General features: G+C 32.1%; 4 protein-coding genes across 4 annotated transcripts; 1 reads left to right on the forward strand and 3 right to left on the reverse strand.

Moving 5' to 3' along the window:
* Positions 1–7,048: 7,048 nt before the first annotated feature.
* Positions 7,049–7,764, reverse strand: LOC145075486 (uncharacterized). Its single transcript, XM_079021718.1, has 2 exons — positions 7,305–7,764; positions 7,049–7,233 (listed from the first exon to the last, which is right to left on the reverse strand). The coding sequence occupies exons 1-2, from the start codon at positions 7,762–7,764 to the stop codon at positions 7,049–7,051; spliced, it is 645 nt and encodes a 214-aa protein (XP_078877844.1).
* A 1,524-nt stretch (positions 7,765–9,288) lies between these two features.
* LOC145076740 (uncharacterized) lies at positions 9,289–10,232 on the forward strand. The gene is made up of 2 exons (XM_079022536.1): positions 9,289–9,604; positions 9,744–10,232. Exons 1-2 carry the CDS (start codon positions 9,310–9,312, stop codon positions 9,911–9,913), a joined length of 465 nt encoding a protein of 154 aa, XP_078878662.1. The 5' UTR covers positions 9,289–9,309; the 3' UTR covers positions 9,914–10,232.
* Positions 10,233–10,360: 128 nt separating this feature from the next.
* Positions 10,361–11,651, reverse strand: LOC145076742 (uncharacterized). Its single transcript, XM_079022537.1, has 3 exons — positions 11,317–11,651; positions 11,025–11,067; positions 10,361–10,708 (listed from the first exon to the last, which is right to left on the reverse strand). Exons 1-3 carry the CDS (start codon positions 11,584–11,586, stop codon positions 10,566–10,568), a joined length of 456 nt encoding a protein of 151 aa, XP_078878663.1. The 5' UTR covers positions 11,587–11,651; the 3' UTR covers positions 10,361–10,565.
* A 4,715-nt stretch (positions 11,652–16,366) lies between these two features.
* Positions 16,367–18,610, reverse strand: LOC145074420 (tubulin beta-1 chain-like). Its single transcript, XM_079020800.1, has 3 exons — positions 18,122–18,610; positions 17,314–17,583; positions 16,367–17,236 (listed from the first exon to the last, which is right to left on the reverse strand). The coding sequence occupies exons 1-3, from the start codon at positions 18,513–18,515 to the stop codon at positions 16,560–16,562; spliced, it is 1,341 nt and encodes a 446-aa protein (XP_078876926.1). The 5' UTR covers positions 18,516–18,610; the 3' UTR covers positions 16,367–16,559.
* Positions 18,611–19,019: the final 409 nt, after the last annotated feature.

The raw sequence follows: 19,019 nt of genomic DNA on the forward strand, positions 1-19,019 counted from the left end.
ACAAATCTAACAATTTATTATAATATTAGAATATTTTAACATATCTATAAATTTTAGTAGAATATAAGAATATTCTAACATTTTAAAAATTCGATTTGATTATTTACAATGTAATATTCTATTAATTGTATTAGAATATTTCTTGTATATTTAAAAAAAAAAAAAAAAAAAAAAAAAAAAAAACAAGACAAAATTTCACAATTGGTCCCTGTGGTTTACAGAATATCGCACTTTGAGGACTTCCTAGCAAAAAATCACGTGATTGGTCCTTGTGGTTTCTAAAGTTACATCAAAGGTCCTCCTGCCATTAAATCTAACATTTCAGCTATTAGATTTTAATGAAAATTTTTTTTTTGCCTTTGTATCAATATTGCAGTACACTACAAACCTCAAGGACTATTCGTGTAATTTTCTAAATTTTATATTATATATATATATATATATATATATATATATATATATATATATATATATAATTTCAAATTTTTGATAATTTTTTTTTATCTTTTTGACATTTTGTTTTCTATTTTTTCTAGTTTTAGTTATTTATGATTTTTTGTTATATTTTTATTTATTTTGAATCAAGTAAATAAACTTAAATTCGATAAACCATGTCGAAATTATTTTTTCTTTTAATTTTTATTATTTGTGAATTAAAGCGTTTAATGTTTTTTTTAATTTTATGCCGTTACTATTCATGTTTTTTTACGCTTCATAATTAATATTGTTACCAACCTTTTGTTTTCTAATGTTGTTATAATTTTAATTATTTATTATTCTTCTATTGTTTTTATTTATTTTGATTCATGAAAAATAGAAAAACAATAAAACAAAAACTCAAACACCAAATTCTAATATACTCTAATATATTAATACATTTTACATTTTTCAACTTTTTTGGTTTTTTCGTATTTTTTTTTTAATTTCTTAGTATTATTTTTTTATTTTTTCATATTATTTTTTAATTATTTCCTATTTTTATTTTTTGGTTGTTTCGTTTTATTTTTCATCAACTTGATAACTTTTTTTTGACCTTGTCCAAAAAGTGTAAAATGTATGAATATATTAGAGTATATTACAATTTTGATGTTTTAGTATTTTTGGTTTTTTTTTATAATTTTGGTTTTTTATGGTTTTTGTAACTTTTTTTTATTTTCATCCGCGTAAATAAAATATTTATATTTACAAATATAAATAAAGAAAATAAACATAAATTTTTTATTTACACAAATAAAAATAAAAATAAAAAGTTACAAAAACCATAAATAACCAAAATTAATAAAAAAAACAATGCGAAAAAAAACCAAAAAATATGAAAAGTGTAAAATGTGTTAATACATTAGAGTATTTTACAACTTTGGTGTTTGAGTTTTTGTTTTTTTATTTTTCTATTTTTTATTACTTGAATAAAAATAAATAAAAACAATAGAAGAATAACAAATAACTAAATATATATAAAAAACAACAAAATTGGCAAACATAAAGTTGTTAACGATATTAACTATGGAGCATCAAAGTAAAAATAAATAAATAAATAAAATAAGTCGTAACAACATAAAATTAAAAAAATTAAAAAAAAAAAAAGAAAACATTAACGTTTCATTTCATAACTAAGAAAAAAAAAGGTTTCGATATGGTTTATCGAATTTAAATTCATTTACTTGAATCAAAATAAATAAAAACATTAAAAAACCATAAATAACTAAAATTATAAAATAAAAATAGAAAACAAAATGTCAAAAAGATAAAAAAAATTATCAAGTTGTTATATATATAATAACTTATAATTATAATTTATATGTATACAAAATTTTTAATTTAGAAAATTACAGAAATAGTCCTTGAGGTTTGTAGTATATTGCAATATTGGTACAAAGGCAAAATAGTTTTTCCATTAAAATCTAACAGTTGAAAAGTTAGATTTAACGGCAAGAGGACATTTTATGTAATTTTACAAACCACAGGGGGACCAGTCGCGTGACTTTTTATTTAGGAAGTCCTCAAAGTGCGATATTCTGTAAACCACAAGGACCAACATTAAATAACGAAAATAATATTTAAAAAAGAATTTTCAGATATTTCTTTTTATTTTGCATTTTACAATTTTTATTTATATTTTTTTGATCTCCACGGTGAGTTGCTAGGACCGCGTACCCATATCTTATAAAATTTACGTACCCATATCTTATAAAATTTACATATATACGGTGAGGTTAATGTATTCATTGCATTTATTATGTGCTAGAATATATAGTAATAGAATTTAGTAAAATTAAATAATTATTTAATTAAATAAATATAGATATTAAATAATTTCCATAATTGTATGTATATTAAATGATATCCATAATTATAATTCTTATTTTATGGAAACTAATTAAATTCGTTATTAATGTTAGCAATAACATTATTTCAGAATAAATTCGTATTTAGGTTTTTATTTATAAATTCGTGTTTTGTTACGGAACACACTCATTTAAAATATAATAAAGTTACATAGAATATAAAGAATGAGAATGTATTTTAATATAGTAGACTACCATTCTGCTAGAATACAATCTCAATCTTTTTTATACGAATTCGTTCTGAAAAGATATTATTGCTGACATTAATGACGAATTTAATTAGTTTCCATAAAAAAAATTATAATTATAGATATCATTTAATATATATCTTTATTTGATCAAATAATAATTTAATTTTTACAAAATTCTAATTGGTGTATTCTAGCACATAGTAGATGTGAGAAACATTTAAACATAGGGATGAGCATATGGACCGGGGAACCGGCCGGAACCGGTACTGGCACCGGAACCGGAACCCGATAGAACCGGTCGGGCCGGGACCGGGACCGGGACGTTATTTTTGTGGATTTTTAGAACCGGGAACCGGTAGAACCGGCAAAAACCGGAAACGTATGATGCTATTTTTCGAGGACCGGTTCCAACATTTGAAGACACGACAAGAACCGGTAGGAATCGGGAACCGGTGGAACCGAAACCGGTAGAACCGCCGGGCCGGTTCGATTCTTGATTTTGGCCGAAGCCAGTTCCCGGTTCCGGTTCGGTCCTTTTGCTCATCCCTATTTAAGCATACATCTTACTCTCTCTCTTTCTCTCTCTCTCTCTCTCTCTCTCTCTCTCTATATATATATATATATATATATATATATATATATATATAACACAAACGTTCATGTACTTTGTAACACTTTCAGACGATAAACATTTATAAAAAAAAAATTAAAGGAGACAACCATACTTGCTAGTCTTAACCACTAACAAAGTTTTGTGAGCTATAAGTCTATTACACATAATATAACAAACTATTTCATTTTAGTATGTAACACTTATCAAAAACTTAATTCTGTTAGGATAGTCGGTATAAGTATCGACACCATGGAGGAGGTTGAGGGGGGCACCTCCTCCATGTCGCGGCCATTCCAGTTAACATCACCCCGCCTAAATGATGCTTTAAATGGTTAAATGGTGTGGAAATGGCAATGTGAAGGAATGCATGATGAAGGAATAATGTTATGACGGATGTATAACTTTTAATGCAAATGGTTCAACTTGACATAAAAATTAACTTGGTATGGTTGGTGGGTATTTTGCTAGTAATTATAGAATGGTGTATAGATGACATAAAATGTGAGCTGAGTGATATGGTGACTCATACTCGGCAGCTTTACAACCATATAAAATTCAATTACAATCTCTTTAAAAGTCATCTAATAATAATATGCTTAGAATGACTATCATAGTACCTTTAATTAATTTTATTTTTTGTTTAAAAAATATATAATGAATGTTTTGGCAAATTGTGGATGTTAGGGTAATCTAATGTTTTAAAAACCGGTTTGAACCGGCCGGTTGAACCGGTTCGACCGGAAACTGGGGGAGGGAGCGGTTCAACTATCACCAGTTTTACATTGATTTCTAAATCGGATTGAACCGGCCGGTTTTTAGAAAATCCCGGTTGAACCGGTCAAAATAAACCGGTTGAACCGGTTAGACCGAATAAAAAAATGAAAAAGAACCATTTACATAATAAACATTGGTGATTTTTTTCATATCTATTTAGTTTGCTCAAAATAAAAACATATAGTAAATGTTATAAAGTTTTTTGATGCGTTTTTATTCATCCAAAACCATATTTAGTTGCGGTATTATATTTTATTTTCTTTTTGATGTATATGGATTGAGATAAAACACTAAAACTTATGATTATGTGTTATTTTAATATATTTGGATTTATCTATAACTTATTTTTATATGCATTTTTAATGTTTGAACTTGGAAACATCAGATTTATGATTTATATATGTATGTATGTGTAGAAAAATAGGAGAAAACATGAGAAAATATAGAAACCGGTTCATTTGGCGGTCGAACCGGGAACCGATCACCATACCGGTTCAACTAAAAAACCGGTTTTTAAAACATTGGGGTAATCTATGTATATTTTGACACACGAGTTCAACTCAAAACCCATGGGTAAGAATTTGTCATTTATTGTATGTTCATCACATAAGTTGATGTTTTTTTTACTACGATTGGTATTATACGAGCATAAAATATAATTATCGATAATATGAACAATCATTTAAGTGAAAAGATTCTACATATGTAAATAAACATTAATGTGAATCATACTATAATTAATACCATATATATATCCGAGGTTGGTGGTTAAATTTTATTTGTCACGTTGTCATATGGTGTCATGTTAAATATTTTTTTAAATCGCAAGCTGCCATAAAATATTTGTTTTTTCATATATAACTTCATAAGCTGCCGTAATATATTCTCTATGGCAAACAAAAAAGTTATCAGTTCAAGTAATATATTGTAACAACAAATAATGCACGGCCTATAGTGAGATCACGTTATATACGTTTTCATATGGAACACATCTCCTTCTGTATTATTTTTTATATTAGATCATCCGTTATATCCACCACATACCACATATGTGGTGGGTGTCACATCAGCACCACATTCTCTACCACTCACATACTAAACACACCACTCCACCTCATTTTTTTATTTAAATTTAATTCAAAAATACACTAAAATCATTTTTTTAATACTAGTTTTCCATTAAATTAAAAGACCAAATTACATTAAATAAAAACTACATTAATTGAAAAAAAAATAACAATAAAAATAAAAATTACATTACTTAAAATAAAAATAAAAAACATTAAAAAAAACTAAAAATTTCAACCATAAATAAAATAAACTACCCCATATGCCTACATCGGGCTTGAACCGACTCTTTCATCATGAGAAAAAATTCCAAGTCTTCGCCCTCGAGGTCGTCCGCTTTCAGTTTCAAGATTTTCATATCGGTTTTTGTTTGGATCATCGTTTGTACCTCTTGAAATGATGTTTGTACTTCAATCATTTTTTGCTCCATGTGAGTCATCACCTCAGCCTTCGTTTCTTGAAGTTGCACATATCGATCAAATTTATCGCCAAACATATCGATAACACTAGAGTTCGAAGATGTTGAAGCCACTTTTTTATGCTTTATTTCTTCCAACGGGCGACAAAGAGGTTTGTCGTTTTCAAGATCTTGCGGATCGTCGTTGATGTCGATGTGTGTTCGGCCGTCCGATTGTTGGAAAGTTTCATCGGGGTTTCTCGAATGTTTTGAACCGGTAGATTGCGAACTTCCTTCTGTTTGCTCTTTCCATTTTGGAGCATCTTTCAATTTTAGCCACGGTTTCATATATAGAAAAGCTTTGCGTGTTGGCGTTGTTTTTTCAAATTGCTCCATGGCCGCCTTGATAACATCAAAATCGTTCTAGCCATTTTTGTGTATGTTTAGGAGGTTGTTGTAGATTCCTCCAAACTCGGTGCATTTTAATCGAATATCTCGCCATTTCGACATAATTTGATTGGCATTTCTAGTTTCACTTTCCATTAACTCGTAGAAAATGGCTCAGACTTTCTCCCAAAAACTTCTGTAAGGCTGACTATCTCTTACGATTGGATCTTCGTAAGCCGCCACTCATGCCTACGCTAACTTTTCTTCTTCTTCTTTTGTCCATGGGACTCTTTCTTGGATGGTAGTGGGTCAGGCCGGGTTTTTTTTTTTTTTCTTTTTTGGTTGAGGTGGTGGTGAAGGTTGCGTTTCCGCAACAAAATCCGGCGAAAGTGGTGGTTGTGAAATTGGTTGTTGTTGTTGTTGTGACGATTGTTGTTGGAGTTGTTATAGTTGTTAGAATTGTTGAAATTGTTATGAAATTTGTTGTTGTTGGAAAGACGAAAAATGTTGATATTGTTGTTGGAAAAGTGGTGTTTGTTGGATAGGGGAACCGGTTTGAAGTAGATTGATAAAACCGTCTTGAGGTGACTCCATAGTCGAAAATTGGCGAGGTGTTGTATCTAATGCAAATACGTTATTGGGTTTGAGATTTATGTAGTTTGGATGGGTATTTTGGTTGGGATCCATGGTTTTTGGTTGTGAAGATGTAATATGTAGATTGTGTATAGAGATAGAAAAGAATGGTGTAAAAAATAAGAAGTAAAAATGTTGTATTTATAGGTAAATAAATTGATTAATTTTTTTTAACAAACTAGCCGTTCAACGGCTAGTGTAACGTTCAGACTGAGTGCTTCGATTTAATTGGCCGTGCGATTCCGTTGTCCCAAACACAAGCAACAACAACAACGAGCCACCACGAAACAACAGGTAGTGTGCACGCCTGTTGTTCGTGGCCAGCTCAACCACGAACATGCTCGTTGCATGTATACCGTATGACCTTAAAGGTAGTTCAAAAACCCATCAAAACATAACCCAAATGGAAAAAGAGATCAATGTGGTTCGATATTGCAAAATTGTTGCCCAAACCCGACCCTCTTAATTATATGAAAAACATTATATAATAATAATAATAACAATAATAATAATAATAATAACTTTTCAAAAGCATGTAATTTATATAATCAAATATCTATATATGAAAGTTTTTGTTTGTACATACTATACAACCATTTCGTAAGCCAAAAGAAATTCATGACATAAATCAACAACACATTCATATGGAAGTAGGAGCATATGCGGCAGAATCAAAATTTTCATCAGAGGATGGAGCTTCTGCCATAGAGATCAAACCATCTACACCAGAAACGGGACCCGAGGCTGCTCCAGAACTTAGAAGTTGACTCATTGCACGACGAGGCATCTTCCTATGAACTTCACACAGGTTTTCGAGAAACACACCTGTAAATTAAGATCAATTAATAAGCTAATTACTTGAGAAAAGTTTATGTAAAGAGAATTCAAAGACTTACCTTCTCCAATGGCCAAGTTGTGATATAGATCAACAATGTTGGCGCACTTATCATAGCATGAACCTGAGCAAAGCCTGGCAATGAAACGAGGCTCAAGGAGAGAGTCAGAAGAGATTCCTACAGATTTCCTGTCAACTCCACATGCATTCGTGCACTCATCACTCTCGATCCAGTTGTTCATGTTCTTGACAACGATTTCTGAGGTCTTGCACTGGTATTCCATGTTTTCGTTGTGATTTATGTAATTCTCTAATATGCATCGTTTTCCTGAAGAAGCGATAGAGAAGGTACACAATCCAACAGGTAATTCCTCGCAGATGATCTCACCTAATGAAAAGAAGATTCCATTATGAAACGATTTGGAAACGATTGTAAGAAATATATTAATTAAGATGATAGTGGTTTTACCTAGAGCTCCCTGGAGAAGGAGTGACGATAAAAGGAAGAGAATGAACGCCATTTAATTTATCTTTTCTTCTTATTTTTCCTTCGAAGAAAGTATTGAAAGCGTATGTGTTTGAATGACTGGATGAGTTATTGTAGGCTATAATATATACATGTACACATTGCAAAAAGATAAGGGAGTCTTCTTGAGTTGATTTAGTGGTAAAAGAAACCCAACGTACAATGGTTGATCCTTTTCATATTTACATATACATTCACACCGTAAATTAACGAGTAAAAAGACATTGGAGACTTCTTTAAAGTTGTTTCGTAAATAGTTCTATTAAAGAGGTTAAATTATTATGTAATATAGTTTTCTAATGATTCTTTGTATATTCATTATTTATAAAATTCAACAAATGAAAAAATCTAAATTGATATTGAGTTTAGATTTATGTCATTTGAAATCAAATGGTGGAGTTAGCTCGTTAGTCCAGAATAATTAAATCTTATGTAAAAATGTTGTCGGGTAACCATAAACTGTCATTTGTGATCATTACTAGTATATACAAAGTAGTGTTGGGCTTGGCAATGATGTCCATCATATAATACTTTGCTCTCTAATTGTGATTCATTTTGTTACCAAAGCCATATCTTCTGGAACATAAATTATTATAAGAGCATCCATAATTCATTGGTCTCTATAAAATTTAATGGATTGTTGTATCATTCGTCTACTTCACTTTTTAACAACCACAACCCATTAAACAAATATTCAATCATAATCACCATTTAATTCTCTCTATCGAATCCTTATTGAAAAGTTGAATGATCATTCAACTCCACTTCATGTCATCACCCATGTTCCATTTTCACACATTGTAAAATATAACTTGTAATCATTTGTCACTCTTAGTTAGTCAAAAACAAAAATTCATATTTGTTGTTATTAATTAAAATGAAGATATGAATAAATGGAATTTGGAAGTAGCTGACTTGTTATTCATATTTGTTGGAAGATGTATAAGAAAAAGTTAGATTTTTGGACATTTCAAATGAATTTAATTCTTGTTAAAGAAAACATAATTGCGTTCACTTATATTGCAATTTTGTAGTTTTCATAAACATCCTTAACAGAATTCTGCATTCCAACTTTGGAAAGAGACATTTAGGGACACTTGTCATTTCAAATTTCAACACACCCCTCTTCTTGTCAATAGAAGTCAAATAAGTAGTTCACATTATGCTGATCAAGGTCCGAAACAACGTATGCACCCCTCTTTTAATCTTAAATATGTTATTTTATATTTTCATGGCCATTTAAATGACTAAATTCTACTCTTCAAATGTATATATAAAGAGAAACCCCACAACATCAAATATAAACCACCAATCTTTGTCTGTTTAACAAAAGAAAGACACCACATTTTCTTAGTTCATTCACCACACCAAAAATGAAATTGGTCCTATTCCTTGTTTTCACTCTCTTCCTGCAAGGAGCTTTTGGTAAATTCACCTTTATTTTACTTGTCGTTTTTCCGGTTTATATATAAAAAACAAAAAAAAAATAATAATTTTTGCTTGTGTAGGTGAAATTATATGTGAGGAATTACCAGTGGGAATGTGTTCTTTCTCTATTTCATCTTCTGGGAAGCGTTGTGTCTTGGAGAATTACGAGTCCAACAATGGTGGAATTGATTTCCAGTGTAAGACATCTGAGATTGTTGTGAAAGCGATGTGGGAATTAATTGAGAGCGATGATTGCATCAATGCATGTGGGGTTGATAGAAAAACGATTGGAATATCTTCAGATTCCCTCCTTGACCTTAAGTTGACTACCAAGATTTGCTCCACCGAATGTCACCAAAATTGCCCCAACATTGTTGATCTTTACTATAACTTGGCATTAGGTGAAGGTAACAACCAACAAACATTTCCTCTAATAATCAAATGCGATAATTGGACTTTATTTTGTCAATCAAGACAACAATATAATAAGTGAAAGAAAAACAATGATTTGTAATTTGTTATATATATGATTCTTTAAATTTTCAGGAGTTTATTTGCCGGAATTATGCAAGGTACAAAAGACAATGGCACGACGTGTGATGATGTCACAAGTTTTAAGCTCTGGAGAAGCTTCATCTCCATCCACGTACTCAGCCGCCAATGGTCCAATCTCCAGTGAATCATCAGGTGTTGATCATGCTGAAGCTCCCATGTAATTAGATTGAGAGATTATTATTAATTATGTGACAAAAATATACTATTTTATCAGATGAGTTTTTTATGTTGTATGTATGTACGTAATACCTATTAATATTCTTGTGACACATTTTAGTATATTTATCATTAAATCCGCAATTTATGAAAAGTTTATATTGGGGTGGTAATATTAAATATGAGAATGGATTCATACTACTTTTAATACTTCAAATATTGTTACACATACAATGTGTTATGAGGAATTTAGATATTTGGTTTATAAACACATTGACATTGTCTTAAGGTATTTTATTACTTTTATTTACCAAGAGAGAAATGTTTTGAATTAAAATCCATAGGTTCTAGAAATCATCACTCAAAGAACAAACATTATATAGTAAGTAGTAACAAACATCACAACTAGCATAGAGCATACGACTTAAAGCAGATAGATTAAAACGTTTCAATGCCATCAAAAGCAAAGCTTGAGACTTTGATAAATACCAAATGTAGGAACATGAAAAAGAGGTTTAACATGCAACCTGATTGGTAGCAAAAGATTAAAGATAAAAATAAGATTTTTCAAGAAAAGGAAACATCAATTGCATCTAAGCTTGTGTGATTTCTCTAAGAAAATGATCCTCTAAGTTGGCATAATAGGGTAACTAATAATCATGTGGTTTGATTTTGAACTTGTGTTTCTGATTGAGATTCTGGTGTGATGATTTGTTGAGTTTTATTTGAGTTAGGAATGTACTTCCAACAACGCTTGTGAACACCACTAATTTTCTTTGGAGCATCAGCAGCTGCTATGCCTGCATAATCACCACTGTTTTAGCACCACATAACTATACTCTCATAATCATATAAACTATAAAAGATATCAGTTATAATCAAATTGGTCATTTATGTTTAGCTAATTTCACTAAAATAGGACAAAGTTAAACTAATTGATATGATCAAGCATGTGATAATCCTTCTGTTTGAGTATTGAATTCAAATGTGAAGAACATGTATTGCATCCCATCACTATCCTTAACTTTTTCACATTCATCAACCCATCAAAAACAAAAACTCTAGTGCAAACTAGGAAAAAATGTAACATTCACCAAAAGAGAATTCAGAACTCACCGTCTTTGTGAACGATTCCCCAAGCCTTCCCATGCTTACCATCCTGAAAAAAGAACAAATTTACAAACAGTTAGCAGAATTTTCAGTGAGAATAGAATAACATTTGAAATGCAAGATAGATTATATCGATTCTGCACAAGTGGAAGTGTAGCTCGTTGTTTGGAAGTAACTAACAACACAAAACCCTCTCAAAAAAGAAACCCCCAATGCATCACAACATACCAATAAACCTAAAATAGACACGATTTGAATCTATTAGCGAGAGATAAGCGGAGAGAGGGGGAAGACAGACCTTGTAGAGATTAATCTTGGTGATCTGATAAGCGACGCCAGACCAGTGCGTCTTAGCCATTTGATAACCGATTCCCCAATTAGGAAGAAACTGGGCCACCTCAAACAAGTTTTTCTTCTTCTTTCTTTTCGATTTTGAAACTGATGTACTAGGGTTTGAAGCAGAAGGCGATGCAGAAGCAGGCGTAGATGTGCTCAAGGTTCTTTTGGTTAAGTTAAAAGACAACTGCTTCCATGAACTACCAATCGAAGCGATTGATCTGCTCGCCATGTTCAGGTGCTGGTTGCGGCCCCTTCGTTCTTCCTGTTCGGCGATTTCCCTTTTGATACCTTCATTCTCAATTGTTTGTTATATCCCTTGAAGTTTCTGCTAGTTGCATATTATACCTACAACTTTAATACTTTTAGTAATTTGGATCCCAAATATTATCTTTGCTTATTTAAGTCCCTCAAGTTTACTGTTTTGGACGGGCATCATCTTTACCATTTACTTAATCGTTCATACGTATAATTTTGCAACAAATTGCTGGTTTTTCAAAAACAAAGTTAAAATTGAAACAAGAACCGCTCTCAATCGGTATTAAACTTTAGGAGCTAGAACCGGACCGGTTTTCAACAGACGGGTAACCGTTTCTGTTACTCACCCCTAGTTGATATCAAATGATGTTTCTATAAAGAGCAATATATTATGTACACGTGATGTTTTTTAAATAAGGTTAATACTATAAAATGATAACCAACGATACTAAATTTTCTCCTTAGGTCATTTATATTTTAATTGTAGTAAATAACACTCTATTTTTTTGGATTCATATAACGCCAAATTTTTGTCATATATATTAAATATGAGAGTGGACACAATGTCATATCCACACAGACATGAATAAACAAACCAAGTCATATTGAATTTCAAAATAGATGTCATGTAAATTAGCTAACCCGTTTGAAATTTATTCCAATGATCTAATGAGAAACCGAAAAAATTACAATTGTCTATTGAATACAATTAAAAGAAAAATGAAAACAAACATGGTTTTTTTAAAAAGGTAGAATCCAATTAAAAACAAACAAGGAATTAGAAAAGATATTACAAAGACCAAATGGTAGTAATTGGGTTTTGCAATCAAGCTACCCAATTAACGATAAGCTTAGAGCTCATATGAGAAATCTAAAAAAACGATTGTGTTAAAATATAATTGAATATAAGAGCGTTTGAAGGCTTAACATCGCCAAACATCTAGGTGTTCATATGCTTCCACAATACCCACATAGTAGAAATCAAAATAACAACAAGACATTTTCTTTGCAACACGATAAGGTTGCATTGCTCCTCACATGCAAAAAGATCCGATAAACTATAAAGATCTGGTTTATCAATATTCCACCGTCCAGCAATTTGGTTCCTAATAGAATTAGCCACCAAAAACAAGAAAAAAAGATGTTGAAGATCCTCTACATGTAAATCACATAAACATTATCCACTTCGATTCCTTTCTTGTCAAAATTGTCTTTTGTTGGAATTTTATTAACGTGCAAACGTCATGTTAACACGAATCCAAGTATTCCATCTCATGCGCAATTGTTCAAAAATCAATGTGAAATTATCAATATATGCATGTGTCGAATAAACTGAGAACTCGTCTGAATCGTCAAAACTCCACTACCATCTATTACTTTGAGTGCTTAACATGAATTTATTCAAAAGCTCTCAAATACATAAGACTCCCATCCCTAGTCCGCACTTCCTCCCATAAATGAGTAAGCTCCAAAACTCATTTTGAATGCTTAACATGACTTGATTCAAAAGCTCTCAAATGCTAAGACTCCCATCCTAAATATGCACTTCCTCCCAGAAATGAGTAAGCTCCAAAACACGTAAGACTCTCATATCTAGACTTGATTATAGGAAATCGAGTTTTTAAATTTGTATCTCCAAAACACACTTCCTTTCTGAAACATGTAAGACTCCCATCTCCAACCTTTTTAACGTGAAACTTATCAAGATCAATACCTTGTCTTTGAGATTATTGACGATCGAAGAATCATGTCCCACAATATTGAAGCATTTCCTTGAAAAACCACATCTATTTAAATACATATCATCCTCGTAAATAACCTTGATCACACATACCTATAGAACATAGAACATAGGGAGTATTCAAGAAACTCATTTCCATTTATAGGGGCAGACACAGAATTTCATACTAGGCATTGTTGACAGCATATTTTTTTACGTAGTAGCACAATAGTAGAAAAATAAAAAAAAATAAAAAAATTTACACTGCATTCGAAAAAACAGGAGTTGTCGATGCCACTATGGGCACCATAGTGGAACCGCCCCTGTCCATTTAGATTAAATTGTATTATTAGACGCGAAAAGGTTGACAATACCAAGTACATCATCTTGTCTGCTCGCCATCATTTTTTTCCATTTAAATTAAGTAAGTTTTTGTTCACTAATTTGACCGCTCACATAGAATTGATTTATGAGATATTCCAACTTATTAATTATTTTTTTCGGAACACAAAAATAGATAGATAAGTATGAGTGTTATTAGTTTAGATCTAACGAATTTAATAAATTACTCCTAAATGATCACATCAAACTACCGCTATTTGATGCGAGTTATTTCGGAAAAAAAAGGACTAAAGTCTAATTCATTTGGGCATTCTCCCGATTCAAAAAAATCAATTGGATCAAGTATGAGTTGTCGATCAGAACATATATGGATAGAACCTATAACGGGGGTTCGAAAAACAAGTAGTTTTTGTTGGGCTATTATCCTTTTTTAATGTTCATTGGGATTCTTGTTGGTTGGAATATCGAGTTATCTTGGTAGAAATTTGGTATTTTTATTTCTGTCTCGGGAAATAATTTTTTTCCACAAGGAATTGTGATGTCTTTCTATTATACGGAATTGTGGGTCTTTTTATTAGCTCCTATTTATGGTGCACAATTTTGTGGAATGTAGGTAGTGGTTATGATCGATTTCTTGCAAAAAAACTGTTGGGTAGTGGAATAATGTGTATCTTTTGTTGGGGATTTCTTGCAAAAAAACTGTTGGGTCTTCCTCTGATTTTTTATTAAAGATATTAAGCTTTTCAGAATAAAAATGAAAGAAAGTATTTATGTTCGTCGTGTCCTTTATATGGATATCATAGGCCACGGAGCCATTCCATTAACTCGGACTGATGAGAATTTTACTCCACGGAAAATGGAACAAAAAACAGTTGAATTGGCATATTTCTTGCGTGTACCAATTGAAGTATTTTAAGAAATGAGCCGGAATGCTTTCTCATCAGGAGAGCAAAAACGCAAGAGTGTTTTTTTCCATAACATAACTTAATTGAGGTTTCTTTAAAACATTGATTCGATTCACAGCAAACATATATGGAACAAGTATAAAAAAAAAAAAAAAAAAAAAAAAAAAAAAAAAAAAAAACTATTTTATGGATCTTTTAGATGTATCGAAATATGCATAATTCAATTCAATAAAAAAAAACAAATCAAAATATCTCATAATCAACCATTTAGAAATAAAAAAAATCGTATTTTTAACTTGTTGGAATTGAGACTTTAGAGATCATATCTTGTAATTTTTTCGAAGCTTCTTTTATACTTTTTGTGCTCCTTATTTGAATCTCTTATAATGAAAATTAGCAAATTTATGTCGTTTTTTACCACTCATTTTTCACAATATTCTTTAGAAATTTCTCTCAATTATTTTATCTCTAACTACGCATAGTAAGTTCAATTTTTTCGAAATATTAGAGATTTGTATATAATGATAGAAAATGAGTTCTTTCGTCTCAAAATCTGAATAATATTATTCATTATTTCAATTTTTTGTGCATTCATTGAAAGGTGACATGTGCTTCGAATTTGACCAATTGAGATATAGGTAAACATTATTATTTGATTATTTATCCATTCCCATTTTTCGTTTATTTCTATATTTTTTTCTAAATTCATAGGTTCGATAACTTGTAATAGAACTAAGGCGTGAGAGAAATATTCGATTATGTAGAGTCGACGGATGTGATGGGTTCATTAACAATTCATAGATGAAAAAATGGAAAACAAAAAAAAACATTAACTCATCTTTTAAATTTTGCATCTATAGTATTTTTTGTTTCGGTGGATTTTTCTCATTTCAAAAAAATATGGAATCTTGGGTTACAAATTTGTGGAATACTAGGTAATCGGAACGTTTTTTGAATGATATTGAAGAAAATATATTTTTATATTATAAATACAAAATATAAATAATAATAATAACATGTACAAATAGTAAATGGAGTCGCAATGGCTTCTTTATTTCTTCATGTTCAAAAAACAATATCGTTTAGAGCCGATGGCATAAAATCTCATCTATTTTTTTTTTCAAAACTGACACTTGTATCATAACATAAATATCTCCGAAGATAGCTTAAAGCATAACATCCTTCCCCCAATCGACAACATTTAAACTTTTAAGCATAATGTATAATGGTTCATTCAACTTGTATCCCCCAAATCTCATCTTTTTTTTTTCAAAACCGACACTTGTATCATAACATAGATATCCCCGAAAATGGCTTAAAGCATGACATCCTTTCCCAACCGACAACATTTAAACTTTTAAGCATAATGTATAATGGTTCATTCAACTTTAGTCTAATGACCCTTGAGTTTACACATCCATCCACCTCATTTGTTAGTAGAAATCTTGTTGCCGTATGATAACAAACGTAAAACCGAAGATGGATTAGCCTTACATGTTTACATGTCAATCTCATTTGTTTTTATGATAACAAACATAAAACCATGGTGGCCTCCGGAAAGATGTTCGGTTGCATCATTTTGCTCGAGTTTATTTGAAAATAACATCAACATTTATTGTCCATGTGGCAATAAGATTACGTTGTCATTAAAGATTCACCATGGTGACCTGCAAGAATGTACAATGATTATGGTTCTTTGGCACTAGGAAATGACCAAGATGTGCTAGTGCTTAAACGAATTCACATCTACACGACACATGAGGAGAGCAGGTTGAAAGGCAAAAAGCTTACGCAAACATAAATCAAACCATATTAAACAGTAACCCAAGATTCTTTAGGTGGAACAAAAATCACCCAGTAATTCATAGCATAAACATCTGCTTTCTTTTAAATTGTTTCCACAGCTAACAACTAGAAATATGATAAATGGTAGTTGAGATTACAACCACATAATACACATTACCCACATAATACAACAGACTACGCCTCCTCTTCATACTCCTCTTCCTCCTCATATTCCCCCTCTTCATCAGCAGTTGCATCCTGATACTGCTGATACTCCGACACCAAATCATTCATATTACTCTCAGCCTCAGTAAACTCCATCTCATCCATACCTTCACCAGTGTACCAATGCAAGAAAGCCTTCCTCCTAAACATAGCAGTAAACTGCTCACTCACACGCCTAAACATCTCCTGAATGGAAGTCGAATTCCCAATGAAAGTAGATGCCATTTTCAACCCTGTTGGAGGGATATCACAAACAGTTGATTTCACATTGTTTGGGATCCACTCCACAAAGTATGAAGAGTTCTTGTTTTGAACATTCAGCATTTGTTCATCGACTTCTTTGGTGCTCATTTTACCACGGTAGATGGCGGAAGCGGTGAGGTAGCGCCCATGGCGGGGGTCGGCGGCACACATCATGTTTTTGGAGTCCCACATTTGTTGGGTGAGTTCCGGGACGGTTAGTGCACGGTATTGTTGGGACCCACGGGAGGTGAGAGGGGCGAATCCGACCATGAAGAAGTGGAGACGCGGGAATGGAATCAGATTCACAGCAAGTTTTCTTAAGTCGGAATTGAGTTGTCCTGGAAACCTTAGACAGCAGGTGACTCCGGACATTGTTGCAGAGATGAGATGATTAAGATCACCAACTGTTGGAAAAAAATTGGTTAGTTGTTAATAAAACTAAAGGAAAAAAGGAAGAGGAAAAGGAAATGGAAGAACTTACAGCTTGGAGTAGTGAGTTTGAGTGTTCTGAAGCAGATATCGTAGAGTGCTTCATTGTCAAGAACCATGCACTCATCTGCGTTTTCAACAAGCTGGTGGACAGACAATGTGGCATTGTAGGGCTCGACAACTGTATCAGAAACCTTGGGAGAAGGGAATACAGAGAAAGTCATCATCATTCTATCGGGATATTCTTCTCTGATCTTTGATATCAGAAGAGTTCCCATTCCTGATCCTGTTCCACCACCAAGGGAATGGCAAACTTGGAAACCTGCAGTCAATTTGATGATTAAATACTCTATCTTCTAAACCACTCATCAATCATCCAACGCACATGACAAATCAAAACAATTTCGCAATTATGTTAAACAACGACAAGTATATAGATGCGATAAACCAACCCCAAATTCACACCCATTCATCATACAAGGTATAAAACCAACTCTAAAACAATTTGCTAACTGATGTCACACGATATCATAAAATATAGTTACTCTAAAGTGTATATACAGGACATGTAGACAGTAGATCTAGAATTTCTATCATTATAGATATACATAGAATTTCGAACTTCAAAACAACCATTTCTCATGATCCATCTAGACAAGTAAGAAAAAACGCCTTGAAGGTCGAGCCTTAGACATAGGAAAACAAATCTAAACCACATCGCTAAATGAATTCACATAATCAACATATGATACATACAAGAAGCAGATCTGTCATTTCAAAGAGCAATATACAAAAATTCAAAAAAGCATAGAAGATAACAAAGCAGAAACGCGCATAAACTTCCAGATTTGAATATATACCTTGCAAGCAATCACAGTTCTCGGCCTCCTTCCTAACGACGTCCAGAACCGAATCGATCAATTCAGCACCCTCAGTATAGTGTCCTTTCGCCCAATTGTTACCAGCGCCGGACTGGCCAAAAACAAAGTTATCAGGCCTGAAGATCTGTCCGTAAGCACCAGATCTGAGACTGTCCATGGTACCAGGCTCCAGATCCATGAGAACCGCGCGTGGAACAAACCTTCCGCCACTAGCCTCATTGTAATAAACGTTGATCCTCTCGAGCTGGAGTTCAGAGTCTCCGGTATACTTCCCGGTGACATCGATGCCGTGCTCTGCACACACGACTTCCCAAAACTTGGCACCAATCTGGTTACCACATTGGCCACCTTGAATGTGAAGAATCTCACGCATTCTCAAATGGAGATGAAGGAACGAAAAATCTAGGGGTAAGAGACAAAGATGTAGAAGAGAGAGGGAGATTAGGGTTTGGAGTAGAGAGTGAAACTGTAGTGAAGAAAGGGGTATTTATAAAATCTTGGATGATAGGATAATACTTTTTCAAGAGCTAAAAGTATTGAATACAATGTACGCTCAACTTTGATGCATGACGTACGATTCGATTTGTTGTTTTGGGTATGAAATTAGTGTTTTGTAATCTGGAAAAGTTAAATTTATGTCCCCTCACACGGCTCTAGAAAATTTTTGATTTTGAAATTCAAATTGGTGCATGAAATAGTGGACGGGTAAATTTTGTTTGAACTTGTAAGATCTAACCGTTGCTGTGAAATGTTATCTCGATAGTTTAAACAAAGTTACAACGGATATAAATAAAAAAGTATTTATATTTCGCTAAAAATATTTTTTAACGAAAAAGTTTACTTAAAATACTTTTTAAATACCTTAAAATATTTTGTC

The sequence above is a fragment of the Lactuca serriola genome, chromosome 9 (assembly GCF_051521515.1).
Source record: "Lactuca serriola cultivar US96UC23 chromosome 9, Lser_US96UC23_V15, whole genome shotgun sequence".
Taxonomy (NCBI): Eukaryota; Viridiplantae; Streptophyta; class Magnoliopsida; order Asterales; family Asteraceae; genus Lactuca; species Lactuca serriola.

Excerpts from the sequence above, each read along its gene's own strand:
- LOC145075486 (XM_079021718.1), bottom strand. The coding sequence starts at position 7,764 with ATGGCGTTCATTCTCTTCCTTTTATCGTCACTCCTTCTCCAGGGAGCT. Across the intron at positions 7,234-7,304 it reads CAACTTGGCCATTGGAGAAG|GTGTGTTTCTCGAAAACCTG; the intron begins GTAAGTCTTTGA and ends CTTAATTTACAG.
- LOC145076740 (XM_079022536.1), top strand. The coding sequence starts at position 9,310 with ATGTGTTCTTTCTCTATTTCATCTTCTGGGAAGCGTTGTGTCTTGGAG. Across the intron at positions 9,605-9,743 it reads TAACTTGGCATTAGGTGAAG|GAGTTTATTTGCCGGAATTA; the intron begins GTAACAACCAAC and ends TTAAATTTTCAG.
- LOC145076742 (XM_079022537.1), bottom strand. The coding sequence starts at position 11,586 with ATGGCGAGCAGATCAATCGCTTCGATTGGTAGTTCATGGAAGCAGTTG. Across the intron at positions 11,068-11,316 it reads CCAAGATTAATCTCTACAAG|GATGGTAAGCATGGGAAGGC; the intron begins GTCTGTCTTCCC and ends TTCTTTTTTCAG. Across the intron at positions 10,709-11,024 it reads GGGAATCGTTCACAAAGACG|GCATAGCAGCTGCTGATGCT; the intron begins GTGAGTTCTGAA and ends GTGATTATGCAG.
- LOC145074420 (XM_079020800.1), bottom strand. The coding sequence starts at position 18,515 with ATGCGTGAGATTCTTCACATTCAAGGTGGCCAATGTGGTAACCAGATT. Across the intron at positions 17,584-18,121 it reads GAACTGTGATTGCTTGCAAG|GTTTCCAAGTTTGCCATTCC; the intron begins GTATATATTCAA and ends AATTGACTGCAG. Across the intron at positions 17,237-17,313 it reads CAAACTCACTACTCCAAGCT|TTGGTGATCTTAATCATCTC; the intron begins GTAAGTTCTTCC and ends TTTTTCCAACAG.